Source organism: Phoxinus phoxinus (assembly GCF_949152265.1).
Source record: "Phoxinus phoxinus genome assembly, chromosome: 11".
In the NCBI taxonomy this organism is placed as follows: domain Eukaryota; kingdom Metazoa; phylum Chordata; class Actinopteri; order Cypriniformes; family Leuciscidae; genus Phoxinus; species Phoxinus phoxinus.
Window position 1 is genome coordinate 30287960 of NC_136886.1, and position 21195 is coordinate 30309154.

A 21195-nucleotide genomic window follows, 5' to 3' on the forward strand; every position below is an offset into this window, starting at 1 on the left:
ATGTTAGAAATAGAATATACCACAAGCATTTCCATTTTGTACAAAGGTTTGTCCTGACATTAAGTGAGTCTGTTAAACTTCGTTGAACGAGCACCCATGTACATGTGTGTGTATATATACACACATTAGACAAATGAGTTTTTTTTTGTCTAATGAATCGACAATTAAATTAAAATCATTAGAAGCAGCCCTATCCCTACACTCTCAAAGAAGCCTATATACTCCTATAAAAAAAGAAAGAAAAATACCTCAAAAAACAAAGACTTCAACTTGAAAGCAAAAAAGCCAAGCAAACACCATCACATCACACTTACGTATATGAGCCCAGAGTAGTAACGATCCTTCAGGTTGTGTAAAACAGACGCTTCATTCAGGCAGGTGAGCTCTGCCATATCCTCCACTTTGCTGAACTTGGGTGGGTTCATCTTCTGGATGTCATCTTTGTTCACCAGGGCCTTCTTGCCATTTTCAGCCAGCTCAACGAGCACCTCCTCTCCACGTTCCTCTCGAATGCTGGCCGCCTCAAATCCATGCCGTTCGGAAGGAACCCACACCAGCTTCTTGGCTGTCCAGTCTGCCTGTGAAGCTGGGTTGTAGACCACGGCCCGGTCCACAAAGAGGTACCGCTCAGGGTCCTCTTGCCCGCTCCGCTGCGCCATCTCCGGCATGAGGAACTAAAAATAGGCCACCTGGAAAAAAGAGTTAGAGGGAGTTAGTAATGAAAGAGCAGAGACTCACTCTGATATGAGACAGGCATAGGAGAATGAACAGTCAATATTATCTAGGTTTTACATGGATATAGCCAAGAACGCAGATACATCATTAAACATTATGCATGCAATCTATATTATACATGGTTAGTATTTTAAAATAGTTCTTATAATATTAAAATAGTTGTAGTCATTTATTGCTTAAATTATCAGAAAACAAAAGACAATAAACTACTGAATTAAAGTGTGTGGATTTATTCCACACACCTCAATGTTAGATGATGAATACTTCAATGCTGCATTATGGAACATGAGCAAAGCTCATATTTTCAGTAAACAGCTGCTTGTAAAACAGTTTACACATACCAATCATATAGGTTTAATATCTCTGTACCACTGGACCACCTCCAGTGGCCTTTCAAAGACGCATTAACGGGGAAACCCCAATAGAAGCAGAAACCAGATGGTCTGGCCTACAACTGGACTAAGAGTTACTGTAATTCTCAAAGAGGGGGAAAAAAATGCTAGAATTAGGCAAGTAGGGCAAATAAAATGGGTCGTGCCTGTTATTTCACAGATAAGAGCCGTTATACGGTGATGAATCCCCAGTAAACTGAAGCGGGACTTCAGGGCCAGTCCTTCAAAATTCATTCAATGATAAACCCCGTCCAACCAACTTTCTAACGGTCGCGGTCCAACAAATAGTTTGACATGGTATAAACCATGCGACGGGACCGTTAACAAATAACATTTTCTCCTGCACTAGCGTAAGTTTTTGCGGCCGTCTAGCTCGTGCTCGTGCTCATTCCTCGCGCCTGCAAACCGGGAGCTGCACGCGCCTTCTCCTCCGCATCATCATCATCATCTCCCGGTATATGGCCTGTGGCGAGGCGGACAAACGTTTTATAAGTGCATTAACCAACATATGCTGCTCGTGGCTGCCCAAAGGCAAAGGATCCTACAAATTAAACATGTATTTATCTGTTTTTAAAGGTACCGCAGTACCAACCTCGCTAACATGGGTTAGCGCGCGAGCTTAGCGCGAGCTCTCCCCGTTGCTTGAAAAGTAATGCAAAAAAATAATCCGTTATACGGCAACGGGGGAAAAACGGGGCCAAATTAAAAGACGCATGAACTTACCAGGGGCTGTCAGCGATGAGACCTACGTGCACGAAGAGATGAATGAGTTGCAATCCAGCGCGTCCCGTTTTTATTATCCAGTTATTTTGAAAGTCGGCCAAATATTCCCTTGTTTCGCCCCTTCTCAGTTCTCACTGATGCCACCGTCTGCAGCCCAGTGCTTCTCTCTGAACTCCTCAACCGAACTCAGCATCGCACTCTCTTGCGCCCGCCTCTCCGGTCACACCCACCGGGGCCCTTATGGAACGGGGATTGGATTGTACCGGACCTTGACCACAAGCTATTGGTTTATTAGCATTACACCCCCCAACAAAACTGATTGTTCATGCAAGCGTTCTTTCTTCTAGCGGGAGCTAGCCTGCCCTGTATCATATTGGTTTCAAGGCCGTGAGCGTGAAATATTTAGAGGGCAGGGTACTTTATTTAATTTACAAAATAGCCTAAGAGCAAAAGAAAAAAAAGGTTAAAATAATTAATTAAAATGTAAATAAAAATAAAACAAAACTGTAAAGCATGGAAAGTCTTAGCCTACCTATCATGACATTTACAACCTCGTAGTTGTCTTACATTTTCCGAGTCATTTCCGATCGATTCTTTCGAACAGTTTCAAATAACTTGCATTCGAAACAGAGTAACTAAAACGTCATCACCTACCTGCATTGGTGAATCGTTTTAAAAACATGTTGATAAAACGGTACAACGTAAGCTGTAAATATATTCACAACGTTGTATTTTCAAAATTTCTGGTAACTTACTTTTTATAAAAATTAACCATAATTTTTCTTCAATAAAAACATTTTAAAAAACATGGTTACAGTTAAACCATGGTAACCACAAATTAACCATAGTTTAGTCATGGTGTTTGTTGTAAAATTGTGGTTACAAATGGTAATCAATCCATCAAAAAAACATGGTTATTTCTCTTTTATTATAGTTATGGTTCATTTCCGTAAGGGGACAGTCGCTCTCGGTCCGAATCCAGTTGTTCAGAATCATTGATTCGTTTAAAAGATACAACTCCAAACTATGATTCGTTTAATATAAAAAAAAGGATAAGGCATTTTTAAGGATAAATGTATCAATAGATTTCTTCACTGACATTTTAATTAACTAAATCCAAGATGTACCTCATGTCAAAGATAAAAATAAAATAAAAAGTCTATCTGGTATTTATCGATTTTAATCATGTTTCTGTCCCTATTAAACAAAGTTGTATTGGACCAAGGATCTCTAAATGAACATGAGCGTGGATCTGATAGTCTGGGCCGCACAGCGCCCCCTGTTGCTATTTATGTAAATAAATCTACCATTCAAAGGTTCGACTTCTTTTGTGTTTAACAGAAGAAACAAACTCATTCAGGCTTTGGAACAACATAAGGGTGAGTAAATGATGACAGAATTGTACTTTTTTGGGTGAACTGTCCCGTTAAATGTCTTCTTCAAAACTTTACATAAAAGTTGGAATTCAAATGAAACAACCCTTGTACACCAACGATGCAAAGGCATGGCATAGTGTAAAATTTTACAATGATGACAATCTTAAAGAAATTCTATTCAAAGTTATGTTTATTTCATTAGTTGTAAAATAGTCCCATATGATGGTTCGTACTACAAAAACAAGATTGTGTCGATTCCAAACCTCCAACCTCCTCTCCCACATTAAACCTTTACAATCTGCAAACAGAACAAAAAGTCACAATAACCAACATTTCAAAAGATCTACTGAGACAACCTCAACTAAACCCCAAATAATATGGCTGATCCAGAAATGCTCTAGAGCTGCTTCATTGCCTCTCTTGAAATAACTGCACTGACAAGATTGTAAGACAATGCTTGGAAAGCTTCTCAATCTCATCCGAGCCTAGTTTTGATCTGTGTATTCAGTCAAACAGTCACTATTGCTTTGTAGAAGTAAAGATAAAGTGATAATGTGTTGGCCCTTGGCAAGTGGAAGTTATAACCCGCTTCAGTGGGTAGAAGTAGCTTTAGTTTATTTTGGATCAGACCTTTAACCGAACCCCTAATAAATCTGACTTTTTCATATTAATTTGAATTCATCTTAAAATTTGTTTGGAAAATCTCCCTGCATCAACAAAAGATAATTAAACACACCAAAACGTGAATAAAAGGACATATGCAAGAATGAACAAAAAACATTTAAAGAGTCGTCTTCAGATGCACATACGAAGCATGAAATGTTAGGGATGGCAGTTAGAAAAAAGACATGATCTTCCCTTTTGAGAGACACAATAGCTTCACGAGACTGCTTAGGATTTCTGGACATCGAATTCCTATTCTAAAGCCACGGCAAGGCATGAAATTCTCCATGGATGTGCTCTCAATCCCAATTGTACAAAACTACTTCTCAGATAAAGGAGATTTTGTTTGTATCTTCGGAACCCTGAGAAATAGCTGCAAATCGAATTAGTTTATTTCTCCAAACCACTGAATCTGATCTAGTGTAATACAGTTTCAAATGAACCTTTGGGCCAAACAAAGCATTTCAAACAGTCATGTGCATTTTAATTCAGTACATGTGAAAAACGCAACTCTACAAAAGAATTGCGAAGTTTTTTTAATTACATTTTGAAAAAGGCATTGCGTTCCAGTTGAAATGTAAATTGAGTGCTTCAAAAGAGTAAATAGATTCGTTATGAAAGTACAAATTTGTTGCACTCGCTTGGAGTCCAAATCTACGTGACATTTCTCCATTACAGGGGAAGGCAAAATGTTTAAACAAGGCTTGGACACAGACTCTTGATTAAACATTTGTTAAAGAAGAGGTTAAAACAGTAGGGCAAGAGTGAAATGTTGAAGTTTTTGCTCTTCGGGGGTTTCATGAGAGAGTGAAGTTGTGTCGCCTCTATTTGGCTGCAACTTCGTTCTCAGCTGGTTGGCCTGTAGCAGTTTCTGCAGTTTTAGACGCCTGTAACAGAGCACACAGCAGACAGAGAAGCGAATGAAGACAATTGACTGATGATATATTCAGTTATGTAAACTAACCAACATGCCATAACAAAAAGGTTACAGTGCACTCATAAAATTCGAGTGACTTTACATGGCTGTCGTTCCTTTGTGCAGGCTGATGCTATTTTCATACAATTAAAATTAATGGGGACAGTCAGCTACGTAATGACAAAAGCATCATAAGGCTAAAGGGCCGTACACACCGGGACGAATATCGGCGCGCATTATTCGTCAGCGTTTTTCAACGCGTTTTTTTGTGTTCACACCCAAGCGATTTTTGCTGACGATGAGCCGAGTGAACATGCAAATTCATTCCCTGACATTAGATGGCGCTTAATGTAAAACAGAAATACCCTGCGTAGTCGCTGGCACGTTTGTCATATAGTTCTTTATGTTCCGACACCAATGAGACCAACAGCTCTACATTCATCTCGTCTTGCATCTTCCTCGTCTTATTTCTTTCCCGGCAGTGTAGACGCTATACTTGGCGTATATCTTCTTCGCGTTACACTCGGCAAGACCGTTTTGTGTTTGAGCGCCCCCCCAGTTGTGTTTTACTGTAACTTAAGAAGCTCCAGACACGTGAGCAAAAGCGCCAATCTCATTGGTCGGATAGTTTTTGACGCGGCGCGTCAAACCAAAAAAACAAACCAGAGGCGCTTTTTAAAAAATGACGCTTTTACGCGTAGCGTTTTACGCGTCGGTGTGCACACTCACATTGGCGCCTTTTGTTATGTCACGAGGCGTTAAACGTCGGCGAATATCGCGCGAGAAATTCGTCCCGGTGTGAACAGGCCTTAAGGCTGGTTCACACCAATGACAATAACTGTAATGATAAACTATAACATTATATATGACATTAACACCCGCCAAATGCAGGTGGATTCAGCAGTGCTTGAATTTTGAAATGGGATTGCGCATCATTTTACACATTCCCGCAGATTTTGTCCGGTCTTAAAGTCAGTCCCTTCAGTTTTTCACGATTACTGAATAAAACACAATATCAACCAAAAAATTTGATTTTTTTTTTTGCAATCCTGCATAATTTGTAATTTCACGCAAAATAATTGCGAATAATTACAAAATAATTAATAATATTATCTACATATATATTTATTTAAAGCTGTAATGCATTATTTTCACGAGGATACAGACTTTGTGCATGCACAGTATGTGGACTCTGTGAAACACAGCGAAAGATTTCTGACTTGCCGTCTCGCATAAGTGCCAAGGACCGGGCAGAAATTACTCAAGGTGGATGAATGACCAAATAAGAAGTATGATATGCCTGACAGTTAATAAAAGCGCTGTATACACAAACGTACGGCTGTCTGCCGGAAGCTAGTTATTTTAGTCTATAAAGTTTTAAATATAAAAAAAATGTATTGCCCGAACACATCGCTTCACTTCAGAAGACCTTTATTAACCCCCGCAGATCCATGTCGGGCACTCTAATCATGAATACATGCGCTTTAATGGACTTCCAAAGTCAAACAGCCATTCACTCTCATTATCAAGCTTGGAAGAGCCAGGACATTTTTTAATATAACTCTGATTGTGTTCGTCTGAAAAAAGAATGTCATATACACCTAGGATGGCTTCAGGGTGAGTAAATCATGGGCTAATTTTCATGTTTGGATGAACTATCCCTTTAATTACTTGAGAACTTTTTACTTATATTAGGCAGTTTCTTATTGCTGTGGTTTACTGGTAAGATTCTGGTCATATTTCCCACACTATGTGATCATATTATTAAAGCTAGATAGTAGGCTACCACTGGACTAGCCTTTTTAAAGTAAGATACCAAAATAAACCAGATTTGTGCAATTTGTTTGTTCTATTGTCATGTATGACTATTGTGCATCTAACATAACACATATGTTGCATACTAATTATAAAAAAAAACATTTAAAAATTTTCAAAAAAAATCCTGGAAATTACCACCACAAAATCAGTATTTTGATCACACAAAAATGTCGTAATAAAAATAAAATGGAGGAACTGTAACGTAACAGCAGCCTAATATACCTACTGCCAAATAGGAGATAATATTACAAATATCTATATGGCAGTTTTTCCCCATGGTATCAATGTCAAAATTGTGGCCAGTGAAGAGAGGCTAATAACTTTGCCACTAGCCACAGTGGCTGGTGAGCAAAAAAAGTTAATATCAAGCCCTGATTATAATGATATATAAAGTTTTAATAATCATTCTACTTCTATGAGAATAGGGAAGTCATCACAGCTAAAACGACAGAGGAACACAGAATATCGTTGGAATCACTTAACAATAAAAATAATAAACACATTGACAGCCAGTCAGAATCCATCCTGCTTTAAAGTGGCAGACGACATAACTGCAGTGCAAGCTTAGAATAAACAATGTTTTTATGAAAGCTACATAGCGATTTGCTATAGTTAAATAGTTGCAGTGTTAATCCAGTGTTTCTCAACTGGTGGGTCGCAGTCAAAGTTTTTCTGATGCAAGACGTTTATTTTGCCTGATTTTTATCCGCGGTCAGATTAAATGTTAAATGTCAGTGTCATTCTAACGTTATTTTCGTAACTTGTTCCGAAATAAAAGTCTCTCACCTCAGAAAAGATAAAGCTTTCCTGTCCTGTCAGCCGCTATACTGTGCTCGTAGCACACACACTCTTCAATTGCACGCACAAATGCGGCGGCACGCGCTGTATATCACTTCACTATAAATAAAGCGCAAAAGAAATTACGAGCATGCAACGTCGTAGTTATGTGTTCAATTAGCAAGTCATGAAATTATCAAAAAGTACCAATCCATTATAAATTGTACTTCGTTTGTTAGCTGGAAAGATTCGTTCATTATATTCATCAGGAGCCGTAACAATATGTTAGTATTGTGCATTTATTTACCATGGTAACTGTTGTTTCCGTAACCCAAAAATGTCAATTTATTTTCACATTGTTATTTTGTATATTTTTAATTGACTGTGGTGGCTCGTACCAACTTACTAACTTTACTGTAATAACAAAAAATAGTTTGGGGGTGCTATTTAATGACCTTACCTTAACCTTACACTGCTTATTCATCAGTATTAGTCATATTCTTACAATTTATGTGTATGTTAAGTAGGGCGTGCGATAAAACGATAACGATAATTATCGCGATATAATTTCTCGATAAAACGATATCAAGAGTCCGATAAATGTTCGATAATGTTTTTGCGCCAAAAGCGGAACGAATCTCATTTGAACCGCGCGCGCCACACGGACCGTTTATCCGCTCGGCTCAAAGTCCAAACGGCAGCGCAGCGCGAGTTCACTAGAGCAGACGCGTTTACTCTGATCGGTCTCGGTCACGAGATCCAGTGAGAAGCGCTTGAATTCAGCGAGGAAGACAAATGTCTCAGTAATTTAAACCAGTTTAAAGGGTAACTAAACACTAAACCAACTTTTTTTAGTTAATGATCTGTAAGAATGGAGCTTCATAAATGCTGTTCATTGATCCGAGTACTTTTTTTAACATTTGAGTATAAAGTGTTTTAATTTTCAAATATATGGTATAAAAACGTCTGAGTGCTGCCCTCTTCAGGTTAAACGGAATCTCCTGAAGTAGGGGTACTCTCTGACGTAGGGTACTCTGTGACGCTGCGAGCTCACCACGCCCCTGGCAGCCGCTGGTATAAAAGCATCTGGTTCCGTCAACACCAGAGCGAGTCAGGAGCTGGAAATTGGAATTACGAGTATTGAAAACGATCAGGATAGCGAATTTTAGCATCTAGTTAGCATAGCATTTATATAGCTATTTAGATTGTTTCATGTAGCCTAGGTAGTTATTTAGCATAGTTGTTAATGTTGTTAGAAGCATAGTTAGTTAGTAGCATAGTATTGCATCAGTTAGGATAGTGTAGATTTTTAGCAGTAGCTTTATCTGTGTTTAGTATAGTGGTTAGGATGGTACGTAGGTGTAGTGTTGCCGGTTGCCACAGCACTGCTGGACTGCATAACTTTCCCCCAGACTTGTAAATTAGGCGCCAGTGTTTACATGCACTTGTGTGCCAAACGCATGCCCTTACTGCATGGACTCCACAACCGCCGGCGCGTTTTGCTGGATATTTTTTTTCACATAGCGGCAAAATATGCTTAACGTAGGTCAATAGTAATAATAATCCACTCAAATACTGGCCCCATTCTCTCTTGCGCGGCTGCTTCGCGGATGGCGATCGCGATGCGGGAGTTAATGCGATGCTAGCGGCTCGAATTGATATGGTTTAGCTCTGTGTCCACATACAATTCCTCCACTTCAGGGGAAGGTGGGGGAGAAAAGTCCTCGACTTTAAATGACCGCTCTGTTGCAGGTTGCAAAGCTACTTGCGTCACTCCAGTCACTCTCCATCTTAGCGAGTCTGACAGCAGCTGTCAATCACTGCGGGTCTGTCAATCACCCGCTCAGCCCCGCCCTCGGTTCGTCCGTTGGGCTCTGCCCACTTTTCCAGCATTTTTCAAATATTGCCAGTGGGTGGAGTCAGGCTCTGACCAGGGGTTTAGTTACCCTTTAAAGGCAGATGAGACAGCGCTGACGAACAGGAGAAACACTGTGCGCAACGATACAGTCAGAAGGCTTTTCCGTCTACACATTCCCATAATTTACCACGGATTTAACGTTACTGTAACGTTAGCCTAGTAATATTAACTGCACCATGAAATGTGGGATATATATATTGAATTGTATAATATTATTAATGTAGACAATGTATTAAGGGACTAATGGAATATAATTACAGTATTTAATAATGTATTTAGGCTACTGGTTTTCATAAATACCATAGAAACCATAAAGTTACATTTTATCTGTGGTTATCATGATCTAAATGCATGATGCTGGATGACCAATGGTTAATTTAAATAAAACTAAAGAATATTACATTTTACCAAATCAAAATAATGTTGTTACTTTTTTTAACAGATGTTACGGTTTTTGTTAATGAACATAAATTGTATAAAGTAAATCTGCATCCTAACTCAAGCTAATACTACTGAAATAAAGATATTTATTTTGTTAAGGAAAAATGACAAATGTTTGAATGTTCTACCTCGGATTTGTGAAATGTTCACCTGTTTGGCAAGTGTTTGTCATGATATGTTCTGACAATAAAGAGTAGTTTAAAAACACAACGCTCTGGTTTCTACAGCTTTCACTTAGGAGTACAAATCTGTCTTTAAACTTGAAATAAATAAAGATTTGACATTTATCGATATCGACTGATATAAAAAAAAATATCGTGATATTTTTTTTTGGCCATATCGCCCAGCCCTAATGTTAAGTAAAGTGGGATGTAGTTGTGCGTCAATCATTTTTGTGAAATAAATTGGCTTGGTTTTTAAAAGCAAATCTTATATATTTAAAATATATATATTACAATTTTGTATTTTTTAAGGAGTTAGGTTAAAAAATAATAATATGACCATAGGAAAATGTGGGTCTCATGGCCAAGCCAGTTGAGAACCACTCCCCTAATCCAAACAACTTGCAGGCCATATTCGAAGTTAGTCATATAACAGCTTTGTGGGGGAAACAATGAAATAAGTGATTTGCTGAAAATTCCTGTGCATGTTATACCCAGTTTTTTGGCAGAAGTGCAAATGATCTGTAGATCTAGAACAGACGTGGAGATTGTCGATTTATAAATGTCTTTTAAAGTTTGTTTTGTTCCTCAAAGCTTCCATACCGCTGTTGTATAGCTTCTGAAGATTTGTAATATAGCACACAAGACATCTGGACTACCTTTATGAAGCTTTAATTGTGCATTTTTGGCTCTTGACAGCTTCTGTCCCTATTCATTTTTCATTGTATTGAAAAGAGCATTTAGGACATATTACTAAAAGAAGAAAATTCATGTTTGGAAACATGAGGCCTTACCTTCTTTTTCTTCTTCTTCTGTGCTTTGCGACTTGCAGAACTCTGGATCAGAGACTAAAAAAGACAAAGAAGAAACCAAATCATCAAGGTAGGAGAAAGTTACCTATTTAAATGTAGATTTAAACTGATTATATGGATCTAACATACCTTCAGTTCAGGATCTTGAACATCCTGTTCAGACTTGTAGAGTTCTGGTTCAAATGGTCCACTGGTGATTCTCAAGGGCCCATTGGCCATCAGCAGCACTGTGAACTTAAACTGAGCCACAAATTCACCTAAATAGAGATACAGGTGGAAAGAGGGATTTACCATTTGAGCAGGTAAAGAAGAGATAAAGCAGGGAAAAAATGGTGCAATGATAATGAGACTGACCTTCTTTTTCATTCAGTACAGTAAAAGGCTGCAGAAGCTCATGTTTCGCGCACTCTACCACTCCCAAACGAGCTTTCCCTTCATCCTCGAATGCCCTGTCGGACACAAAGAAGACTTTACAATCAAATTGCCATGAATTCTTAACCATCGATCTATCCACTTAGTTTTAAAGTCATTATTCTAGCATTCTCATGTGCCAATACAATTGCAAATATAGAGCACATTATCAAATACTCCAGAACATTGTTCTCGAAAGTTCTCACAGCGTTCACATCCTTCTAATCAAACTGTACATCACCTGCTTCATTCATTTAGGAACAGACTATCTAATGCAGGTACACCTCTTTGCAAGGACTGAAGAATGGGTTTGCCCACCTAAGAGTGAAGGGCATAGCGTCAAATCGTCTCTCCACCTCACTGAAGAACATTCTGGAGGTCTTCATCTTCAGCCCATACTGCTTACTGGGGTCCCGTTTGTAGATGGTTGTCCTCTGACCTCCATCTCTTGCCTATGGGAAAGATCATTCAGACTAAATGTCCCTTTGTCTCCATTGTTTGAGATCTATGGGATTACCATCAAGATTTACAATGGCAGGTGTCGTTCGTATAGTGTGGGTATCACTTACCTTCCCCTCTCCTGTGCTGATCAGCACATCCACGGCATAAACTTCATGAACCTCAAACTCTGCCTTCTCATGGTCCTTCCTGTTATGAGACAAACATGCGCTTGCTCATGCAAGTTTTGCTGCAAAAAGTTCTGAGTGGCATTTCATTTGTTGCTATGTGGTTGCTTGCTTTCTTAGGTCAAAAGAGCCTAGCCCGAAACTTCCACAAGATTTCATCCAACAGGCAAAAATCGTACAGATAAACAGCCATTTTTAATAATACTAAAATATTTCCTTTACAAGCTGATACTGCAAGTAAACCATTTGTTGATCAATTTCCCCCAAAAATGTTAACACTATGTCTCTGTAGTGGCATAAACACCTGCTTATTTGAGAAAACAAAGGAACAATATTCTGTTTTGTTTTATACCGTTGTTGATCTGTAGGGTTCTGGATAATCGTCTTCTCTCCATCAATAACATGTTGCTTTAGTTGATGGGACAGCATACCTATCCATGAGCAAAAGAGGAAAACTGTGAATAATGGCACATGCTTCAATGAACAATGGGCAGATCACAGATATTCATATTGGCGTCTGCAGGTAGTTTGAATTGCTTGGCTTTCATGTTTTGTGTGATTAAATGTGATTAAGGGGTTAGTTCAGCAAAAAATTTAACATGTTTGAACTTCCATTGATTCATTTGTCATGGTGATTTGTAAAACGACAACATTTTCCAAGAAAGATTAAGTTAGAATAGTTTATAATAGCTCAGTTATAAGCATAACGAGACTGTAAAAAATGGACTGGGTTTACCAGCGTGATGACATTTAATCTCCTTGACAGCCTCTGTAGTCCCATTTAGCCACTTGTTAGCAACCGCCTTTTTCAAGATACATAACAGTTTAAAAAATCAAGGGTGGGGTATTACTGATGTATTTTATGACGTAGAATAAAAAGTCAAAGTGTCTTGAGCTTGTGTTCACCACAGACTTTTTTTTTTAGCCATTTAACCAAAACCCCATTAAAAAAAACCATCGACTTCAAGACGATGGAGCCGGAAGTGCTAAAACGCTAACTCACCTCCACGTTTTGGCCAACAAAGTGATGTCATACCTGCACCGCTCTATAGGAGAACAGAAGCACTTCCGTACTCAGCTTTCAAACATGGCGGATTTAAAGAGAGACGGTGGCTTTGGTGCTCTTAGGTGGAATTATGCAATAGAGGAAAGGTTCATAGAGCATCCTTTATGATGTTTCTTTGAGGGACTACCACGAAAAAAAGATAAATGCTGGCAAACGATAGCGGAGGCACTTCAGCAACCCGGTGAGGTCTGGAATGAGTCTGGAATGAGTCTGGAATGAGTCTGGAATGAGTCTGGAATGAGTCTGGAATGAGTCTGGAATGAGTCTGGAATGAGTCTGGAATGAGTCTGGAATTAGACTGGACCGGGTCTGTTTAATTGTGGTTGGTCTGCCTCAAATTAAATAATAGCAATAACTCACCCTCAATTGGATTGCACTTGAATGACTGGGCAATCTTGTTCCAGGCCTCAGTTACTTGATTGTTCTTCAAAAAGGAAATGGGGCAGATAGAAAAGATACAAGACTTTGCATGAGATACAAAGCATCACTATATTTGAATAAAATACATACTGCCTATTCTCTACGATCTTGTGTTGATGGCTAACAGCTAATGGTCTCAGAAGTTCCAAACTCATCTATTTTCCACTTTAATTGTGTTAAGTATGTACTAACCTGGTTGCCTGGTTTGACGAGACGCAAAGCTGCTTCGGCACACAGGTGTGCTGCTTTGAGGACATCAGCTTTCTTTCCTGTCACAGGTGCTTCCTAAAAGAAATCAAAATTGTATTACAGAATTAGGGGATAAAGAACAGTCAATCGAAAAGTCACTTGTTTTGTGTGTGGATTTATGTTGCAATTATCATGACACTTGTTACATGGACATGACATTTTTATTGAATTATTCTTCTAAGCAGTAGAGGAAACAGAACACTACGAGTGAAATAAACTAGTATATCTATGTAGGAATGAGGAAATTGGCTCCCTGGGAAGGGACATTTTCAAAACTTTGACCATTAAGGGACTGACCAATCAGAAATATTCCAGAGAGGCTTGTTATACTTTATAATTGCACTTTAAGAAGTCCATTAAGCTTTATAAACTTAAAAATGTAGAGACGGTGTGGGGGGGGGGGGAAAGCATATATGCGTGCACACACACCTTGGTTGCTCCAATAACAAAGCTATGTGCCACGTTGGAGATGAAGCCATCAACATGTACTCCTAAATCACTGTTGAAAGAATAAGAGATATTTTTGAGGGAACAGACAAATAGACATACAGCTGCCGGGAAACCTGAGCAAAGCCATTAAACTCCTGTGTGTTTTCAGAGAGCATCCAAAAAATGAACATAATAAATCTAGCAAAGTTTTTAATATATTTACATATAATGTACACCTATAACACTATACTGCGTTTTATTATCTTGGCATTAAACTTCAGGAAACTAGTTAACGGCGCTGTGTTAAAATTGTGATTATGATACATATTAATTTATTTGTATTGTTTTTGTATTATTTACTTGTGTATTTTATGTATATTTCGATGAGCTTATTTCTATTGAATTGTAATATTGGCAACCCCTTTATGGCGCTTTTCCACTGCATGGTACGGCTCGGTTCGGCTCGGTACGGTTCGACTCGGCGCGGAACGGTTCGGCTCGCTTCGCTTTTCCACTGCGTGGTACGACTCGACTCGGTACGGCACGGTTCGGTTCGCTTTAGCTCGGTTGCTTTTCCACTGCAGTTAGTACCGCTTCAAAGTGGGTGGGACTGATCGTTAATAGTTGCCGCCTCTACTGGCTCGGTAGTCACTTTTTAGTTAAAAAGACTCAAGAAGGAATAATATGGTTGAAATCTATAAAGTTTACAAAATGACAAAACAGAGAGAACAAAAATATTTTTAACCCGTAATTACAAAACGAAAACGGTTGTTGTATTTTTTAAAGGCAAAGTTGAACACCAAAATTTTAATTTGAACTGTAGCCTAGGCTACACCAAATGCTGCACAAAAAATAAATATTGATGAATTTTTGTTTATTACTTTTTGCACCTTAATTAAACATTTAAAATATTCACAAATTAATATGGATTTTGTTGTTGTTGATTTATTTTTCTAAGACAAAATTAGAACCTGGAAATTATATTATTCCCGCAGTGCTGAATGAGAAGAGCCATATCTCTGGAACCACAGCCTACAGAAAGGTGATTTATAGGCTAATGATAATAAATGTGTCTGAAAAAATAACGAGGCATTTTAATAGTTTATTAATAAACTATTGTTTTCTAAATCAGTGTCGGCTAAAAACATATCTCCATCTCCGCTGTTAAGCGGATGCGCCTTTAGAGAGAAATGCACCTTTCATACGCATTACATAATCAGAAGGTATTAGCTTTCGATTCGCATTTGTTCGTTTTAAAGTGGACATTTCTAGCTTTAGCCTACATAGACTATTTAGTTTCAGTTCTCGCGCTCCAGTTCACGGAGATCATGAAAGCGCGCCTGATTGTTTTATTTTATTTGACAAAAGCACAACGTTTTCTTATTATTGCGAGTTTACAAAAATAAAAGTAGTTGCGAATAATGTATTATTAGTTTCTGTATGACCAGAAATGATAGAGTATTTTTAATTGTTTCACTGTTGATAGGGAAATGCAAGTGTTCGCGCCCGCGCGTCTGTGCCATGCAGTGCGCGCTCACACTCCGCTCCACAAACGCTTGGATATGCGTCAAAATCTTGTGTTTATTTGTGATAATCTTAGGCTAGTCCTGTATTATTATGGTCTAACCCGTGCGGCTACTGTCCGTAATGCAGCGCAATATAAAAGACTTCGTCTTAGGTTTAACAACCTCTGAAACTAATAATGAACAATATGAAAATAGCCTAAGCTTAATTTAAAATGGCTTAGGAACTATATGCTATAGAGGTGGATAAACGCAATTTGGAGGTGGATAAACGCACTTTGGAGGTGGATAAACGCACTTTGGAGGTGGATAAACGCACTTTGGAGGTGGATAAACGCTATTTCAGAATTTTGGGAGGTGCAAACGGCGTTTACGTGCGTTTAGCCTCCACTACATCCCTGGGTCCGGTGGTAGCCGTGTGCGGCTAAGAGCTGTGCTACTTCTTGGCACACTTTTTCATTCCGAATTGCCCCATCCAGCTCTCGCTGGATCCGCTCCTCGGCAACCAACGAGAGGAACGTCTGCACCTCGTCCACTGACCACGATTCAGCCATTTTTTACTTTTTTGTCAAGTAAATACAGGTGCTTCCGCGTTGGCTGTTGTCTGGCTATTTAAATCTAGCGGATTTAGTCGTGTCTCGTATCGCAAATACAATGACGCTGAAGTGACTATTCTGTCTGACCAATCAGTGATCTGCAGTGTTTTCACGTCACATTTAGTATCGGTACGGTACGCTTGGAACCTCAACAGAGGTGGTACCATTTAAAGCGAGCCGAAGCGAGCCGTGCCGTACTGTACCATGCAGTGGAAATGCGCCATAAGTGAGCCGTACCGAACCGAGCCGTACTGTGCAGTGGAAACGCGCCAAAGCGTGCCGTGCCGTACCGAACCGTACCGTACCATGCAGTGGAAAAGCGCCATTAGTGACATATTTAACTAGGGACACTGTGGATATGGCACTGAACCAGTTTTCAACAGCAATGTAAATGTGCCGGTGTATGCCATACAAAGGAAATAAGAAAACAAACTGTTTATTTCAAAGATGAATTACAGGACTGCTTGTTGATACTAGCCCCTTGATGGTAAGTCAAAGCTTAAAGGGATAGTTCACCCAAAAATGGAAATTGTCATCACCTAAGCCGGGCGCACACTGTACAATATATACAGTAATAGTCCTTTACAATTGTTGCTTGTCAGACTGTACGAACATGATCCTCGCTGTAAGCCATGTCACACTGTAAGATCTCAGCTGTCATTAATGTCAGACTGTACGACAGTCAAGACGAGTTAAAATCAGACGCACGCAAGAAAACTCGTCCGGAGTTTTACATCAATCAATGACACGTTCTGTGACCGTGAGCTGCATCACATGCGGGATTGAAAGAAATCTCGAACGGTAATTTTGATCATGGCTCGTCTTGAAAAACAAAGACAATTTGACAGTCGTCGTAGGAGAAAAAAAAGAGAGATTTTTATTAAAAAACATCTAAAAAACCTACAGGAGAAATTGAATCAGTACTGGCTAGAGATTAAAGGAGCTCTGAAGGCTGTTTTTGGGGTAGAGATTTTATCACAGGTTTTATCATAGTTTTTGTGAAACTACGATAATACCTACGGTAATACCTCACAGCACATCCAAAAAAAGTCAATGGAGTTGGACAAAAACTACAATAAAACCTGTTGGAAAGCATCTTTTGCAGCGATTTTTGTGTGAGCATATCAGAGAACACCCCTGACCACTCGGTGAGTTTCACGTCTTTGTAAACGAAAGTTTAATGCGTTTTAGGAAGGATTATTCCTGTGCACCTATGCAGCCATTGTGGAGGTGGGGGGTGCTACCACAGAAACCGAAAATTCTCTGTGTCCAAATTTCAATCTTAACCGTTCTATTTCATCAGAAACGATCTGAAAACAGGGCTTTAAGTGTAAAATACCGAACTTGTCCTTTAAAGGTGAGTAAATTATGACAACATTTAAATTTTTGGGTGAACTATCCCTTTAAAGGTCCAATGCTTCTACAAGGTCTATAAAAGCGATTTCATAACAATTGTGTTGCAGAATCTACATAAAGCACTTCATTAAAAAGGATTAAGTGTGACATTAACGTGCAGAGTGAAACACAGAAAACAAGGGAACAAGCAGGAAGACACAATCGGAAGGGGCAGAGACGGCACTGGGATATCACTGAGGGATAGAGTGGAGAACACTGCAGACAAGATGGGGAGAGGAAGGAAAAGACATGAGGAGGTTAGACAGACGCAGACGAACTGGAGAGGGGGTTTGCCTACATTTTCACCAAATCTCCATCTTTCAGCGTGTAGTCTGGGTCGCTCTTCAGGGGAGAGAAGTGGCAGACACAGTTATTGACTGACACACTGGTGGGGAACGCAATACCTGCAAGAAAGGACAACCACCAATCCTCAACAAAAAAAAAAAGCTCTGCATAATTTTTGAGGAGAGAAATATTTTCAAATTAGACCAGCAGATTTCTCTGAAGGAGACTAAACCTGAACCGATCTATTCTGAATGGGCTCAATAGGACGTCTCTTAATTTAAAGCCCACTCACTCTCTTACTAAACCACAAGCGTTTAGCAACATCTACCTTTCTTCATGTCCTTCTCCCTCTTAAAGATCTTCCCAGTCTCTGCCATGATGAAAGCATCTCCTTTCTCACAGAGGCTGAGAACTGATACTCCTGGTTTGGCTGCCTCGATGACCACCCTCAACGACTCTAAAGAGAGAAGAACATAAAAATAGAGATTAAACAAATTTTATCACACAAATTTCTGTGAAATTTCAAGGTTAAAAAAAAAATATGAATCTATTGTCAAGTGTACCAAGTTATGAAGCATGGCTCACAAAGAAGTTACCAACTTGAACCTGCTATGAAATTTGTGCAGGTAAATCTTTCTCTCTCACTGGGAATTCCCAATAGTGTGGATCCCTACTAAAATAGCTGGATTCCATCTGGGAAAATTTCACAATGCTGAGACTACATTTGGATTTACTTGGTTAAAAACCTTTTCAAAGGTATCTACAGAGTAAAACAAGTTTCTTAAAGAGGTATTAGTATTACAGTCCATCAAAATATGTTTAATATGCGGTGAAAAAGGTGCTGCATATAATTTTTTTTAATGTACTAAAGCATTAAAATACCAGAATTCTTTTTGCAGAAAGAAATCGTGTTGGTAACCAGACAGTTGATGTTAGCTATTGACTTCTATAGTAGAAAAAAAAAATACAATGGAAGTCAATTTGGTGCAGTCAACTGTATGGTTACCAACATTCTTTGGTTCAACTTGAAGATAAATAAATGATGACAGAATTTACATTTTTGTGAACTATCCCTTAAATACTTTTTAACATCAGATTTAAGGACGTCGTTTACTTAAACAAAAAACTGTTCTTGTACTGTGTGGGATGCCACTTGATGTCCCAAATAAAATTCCTGAAATCTTCCTGAAAAAAAGAAAAGTTGAGAACCACTTATAAAGGGTCCATCACACCATTCATTCTATTGACTTCCATTCATACACATGCAAATGCGCGAGGCAGGAAAAGCAAGATCATGTGAATTTCACTGTTTAAAGGTTCAAGTTTGTTGAACTCTGACATGTGAATTTATATCACATGACGATGTGTGACCAACAGAAGAGCATTAATTTCACAGATATTACAACCGTCACAGTGTCCATGGAAATTTTGTGTGCTCGAAGTCTGGGTGGCTGAGGCTTAGAGTGATAGTTCACCCAAAATTTTTAATTCTGTCATTAATTATTCCCCCTCGTGTCGTTCCAAACTCGTAAGACCTTCGTTCATCTTCGGAACACAAATTAAGATCTTTTTGACTTCATCTGAAAGCTTTCTGTGCCTCCATAAACAGCTACGCAACTACCACTGTGATGCTTCAAAACTTTCATAAAGAGATTGTAAAACTAATTTATATGAATTGAACTAATCCATGAGACTCAATCACTTTATATGATGAACAGATTTAATTTAGGCTTTTATTCACATATAAATATTGATCAGCAAACATAAACAGAAGCTCAACCGAACCTGCTTGATGCTCGAGAACAAACCTCATTGGTTCTCGCTGAAGCTCAAACGTGCTGCGTAACACGAGAATGAACCTCATTGGTTCTCGCAAGTCAAGTGAACATGCTTGCGCTTCCGTTTACCACATCTCATGTGTGAGTTTATGAATGTTTCAGTGAATAAAAGCCTAAATTAAATCTGTTCATCATATAAAGTGATCGAGTCTCCTCAGAAAATTTTGACTAAACCGCTCGATTCATATCGATAAGTTTTACGATCTCTTTATGAACTTTTTGAAGTGTCAAAGTGGTATGCTGAGTACAGAAAGGTCTCAGATTTCATTAAAAATATCTTTATTTGTTTTCCGAAGAAAAACGAAAATCTTACCGGTTTGGAACGACATGAGTAATTAATGACAGAATATATTACTGGGTGAACTATCCCTTTAAAACAAAGATGATATGCAGTTAACAGGTGCTTGAGCTTATGATGAAATGAACTTCTCAACACATCTTAATTTCTGCTCAGCAAAGAAGACAAATGTGGCAAAACACCAAATTACGGAGTCATCAATGGAGCTCAAAGAATAGTGCACTACCATTCAAGTTCACTGTGCAAAACATACAATGACCTATAGTCATTGACACCAACACTGCTCTGGAGTGATAATGTCAAAAGCCCCGTCAGCATCCCCTCAACATCTTCATGTGTTTCACTGCCTGTGTAAGCAATGCTGACAGATAGGATGGGAAAGCTCTCAAGGCATTGATCTGCAATAGTGGACATATGCATGTAGAAAGCTCACCAATATGCCATGCCTTTGAGGACTAACCCCTAACAGCTGGCATTGCGAGAGCCACAAGTGTCCACTGACATGCACTGAGGGCTAATGCTAGCTAGCATTAGCTCCAGAAAGAGTCCCTCCATACTGTAGCACTGCAAAAAGTGCACAAGCTTTATACACGTGCACTGGAGGAACAGTCATGCATTTAAAACAGGTCTTAAGCGGCTGCATATTGCATAAGGTCAGAGCGCTGGGATCTGATGTCCCACGCTGCTCATCTCGTCCTAACACATGGCATGCACGAGAGAGCAGCGTGGAGGCCCGTGTCACCGACTCAACACCTCCATCACTCATAACGTCAAACTCACGGTTGGCGATGTCACCGCCCATCTTGTATTTGGTCACGACCAAATCCTCGGCGATGGTCTGCTCTTGCTGTTCGTCGTCGGACATAGTTGCACCGGCTCTCAAAGCGTCTCTCTGTCAATACGTCGTTGAGCGGACAGCAGAAATCAGTCACGCTACCACAGCGGCTCGCCGTCCGTCAGGCTCCGCCCACGGCTTCCACGCACAGCGTAGCCACGCCCACTACGCAGCCACTACGGAGGTGTCGTCATATACAATGGCGCCAAAAGCCAACCGAGGCTTTTGGATATTTTCTAAAAAGGGTTTCTTACATTTCTATCTATCTATCTATCTATCTATCTATCTATCTATCTATCTATCTATCTATCTATCTATCTATCTATCTATCTATATGCACAATGATTTCAAATTCATTTTTTTTTTTTTAACCTTTACACTTTAGGGGTTAATCAATGGCCTATCAATGACCTACTGCATGTAATTTAGAGAGCATGTACTTTTTCGGTTGATTTAAGGATCGAAAATGGCACAAAACATTAACAAATCTAC

General features: G+C 39.2%; 2 protein-coding genes across 3 annotated transcripts in view; both read right to left on the reverse strand.

Moving 5' to 3' along the window:
- myh10 (myosin, heavy chain 10, non-muscle) overlaps positions 1–2116 on the reverse strand; it is a 56121-nt gene extending 54005 nt beyond the window's left edge. For both annotated transcript variants that reach the window (XM_079627251.1, XM_079627250.1), the window contains exons 1-2: positions 1851–2116; positions 315–689 (exon numbers count right to left, since the gene is read on the reverse strand). In XM_079627251.1, the coding sequence (XP_079483377.1) occupies positions 315–668 (354 nt within the window). In that variant the 5' untranslated portion in view covers positions 669–689; positions 1851–2116. The remainder of the gene's footprint in view (positions 1–314; positions 690–1850) is intronic.
- A 1282-nt stretch (positions 2117–3398) lies between these two features.
- On the reverse strand, positions 3399–20926 carry pa2g4a (proliferation-associated 2G4, a). The gene is made up of 13 exons (XM_079627503.1): positions 20649–20926; positions 18061–18189; positions 17746–17851; positions 13934–14003; positions 13448–13540; positions 13196–13259; positions 12122–12200; positions 11713–11791; positions 11462–11595; positions 11087–11181; positions 10862–10989; positions 10715–10768; positions 3399–4776 (listed from the first exon to the last, which is right to left on the reverse strand). The coding sequence occupies exons 1-13, from the start codon at positions 20731–20733 to the stop codon at positions 4714–4716; spliced, it is 1179 nt and encodes a 392-aa protein (XP_079483629.1). The 5' UTR covers positions 20734–20926; the 3' UTR covers positions 3399–4713.
- Positions 20927–21195: the final 269 nt, after the last annotated feature.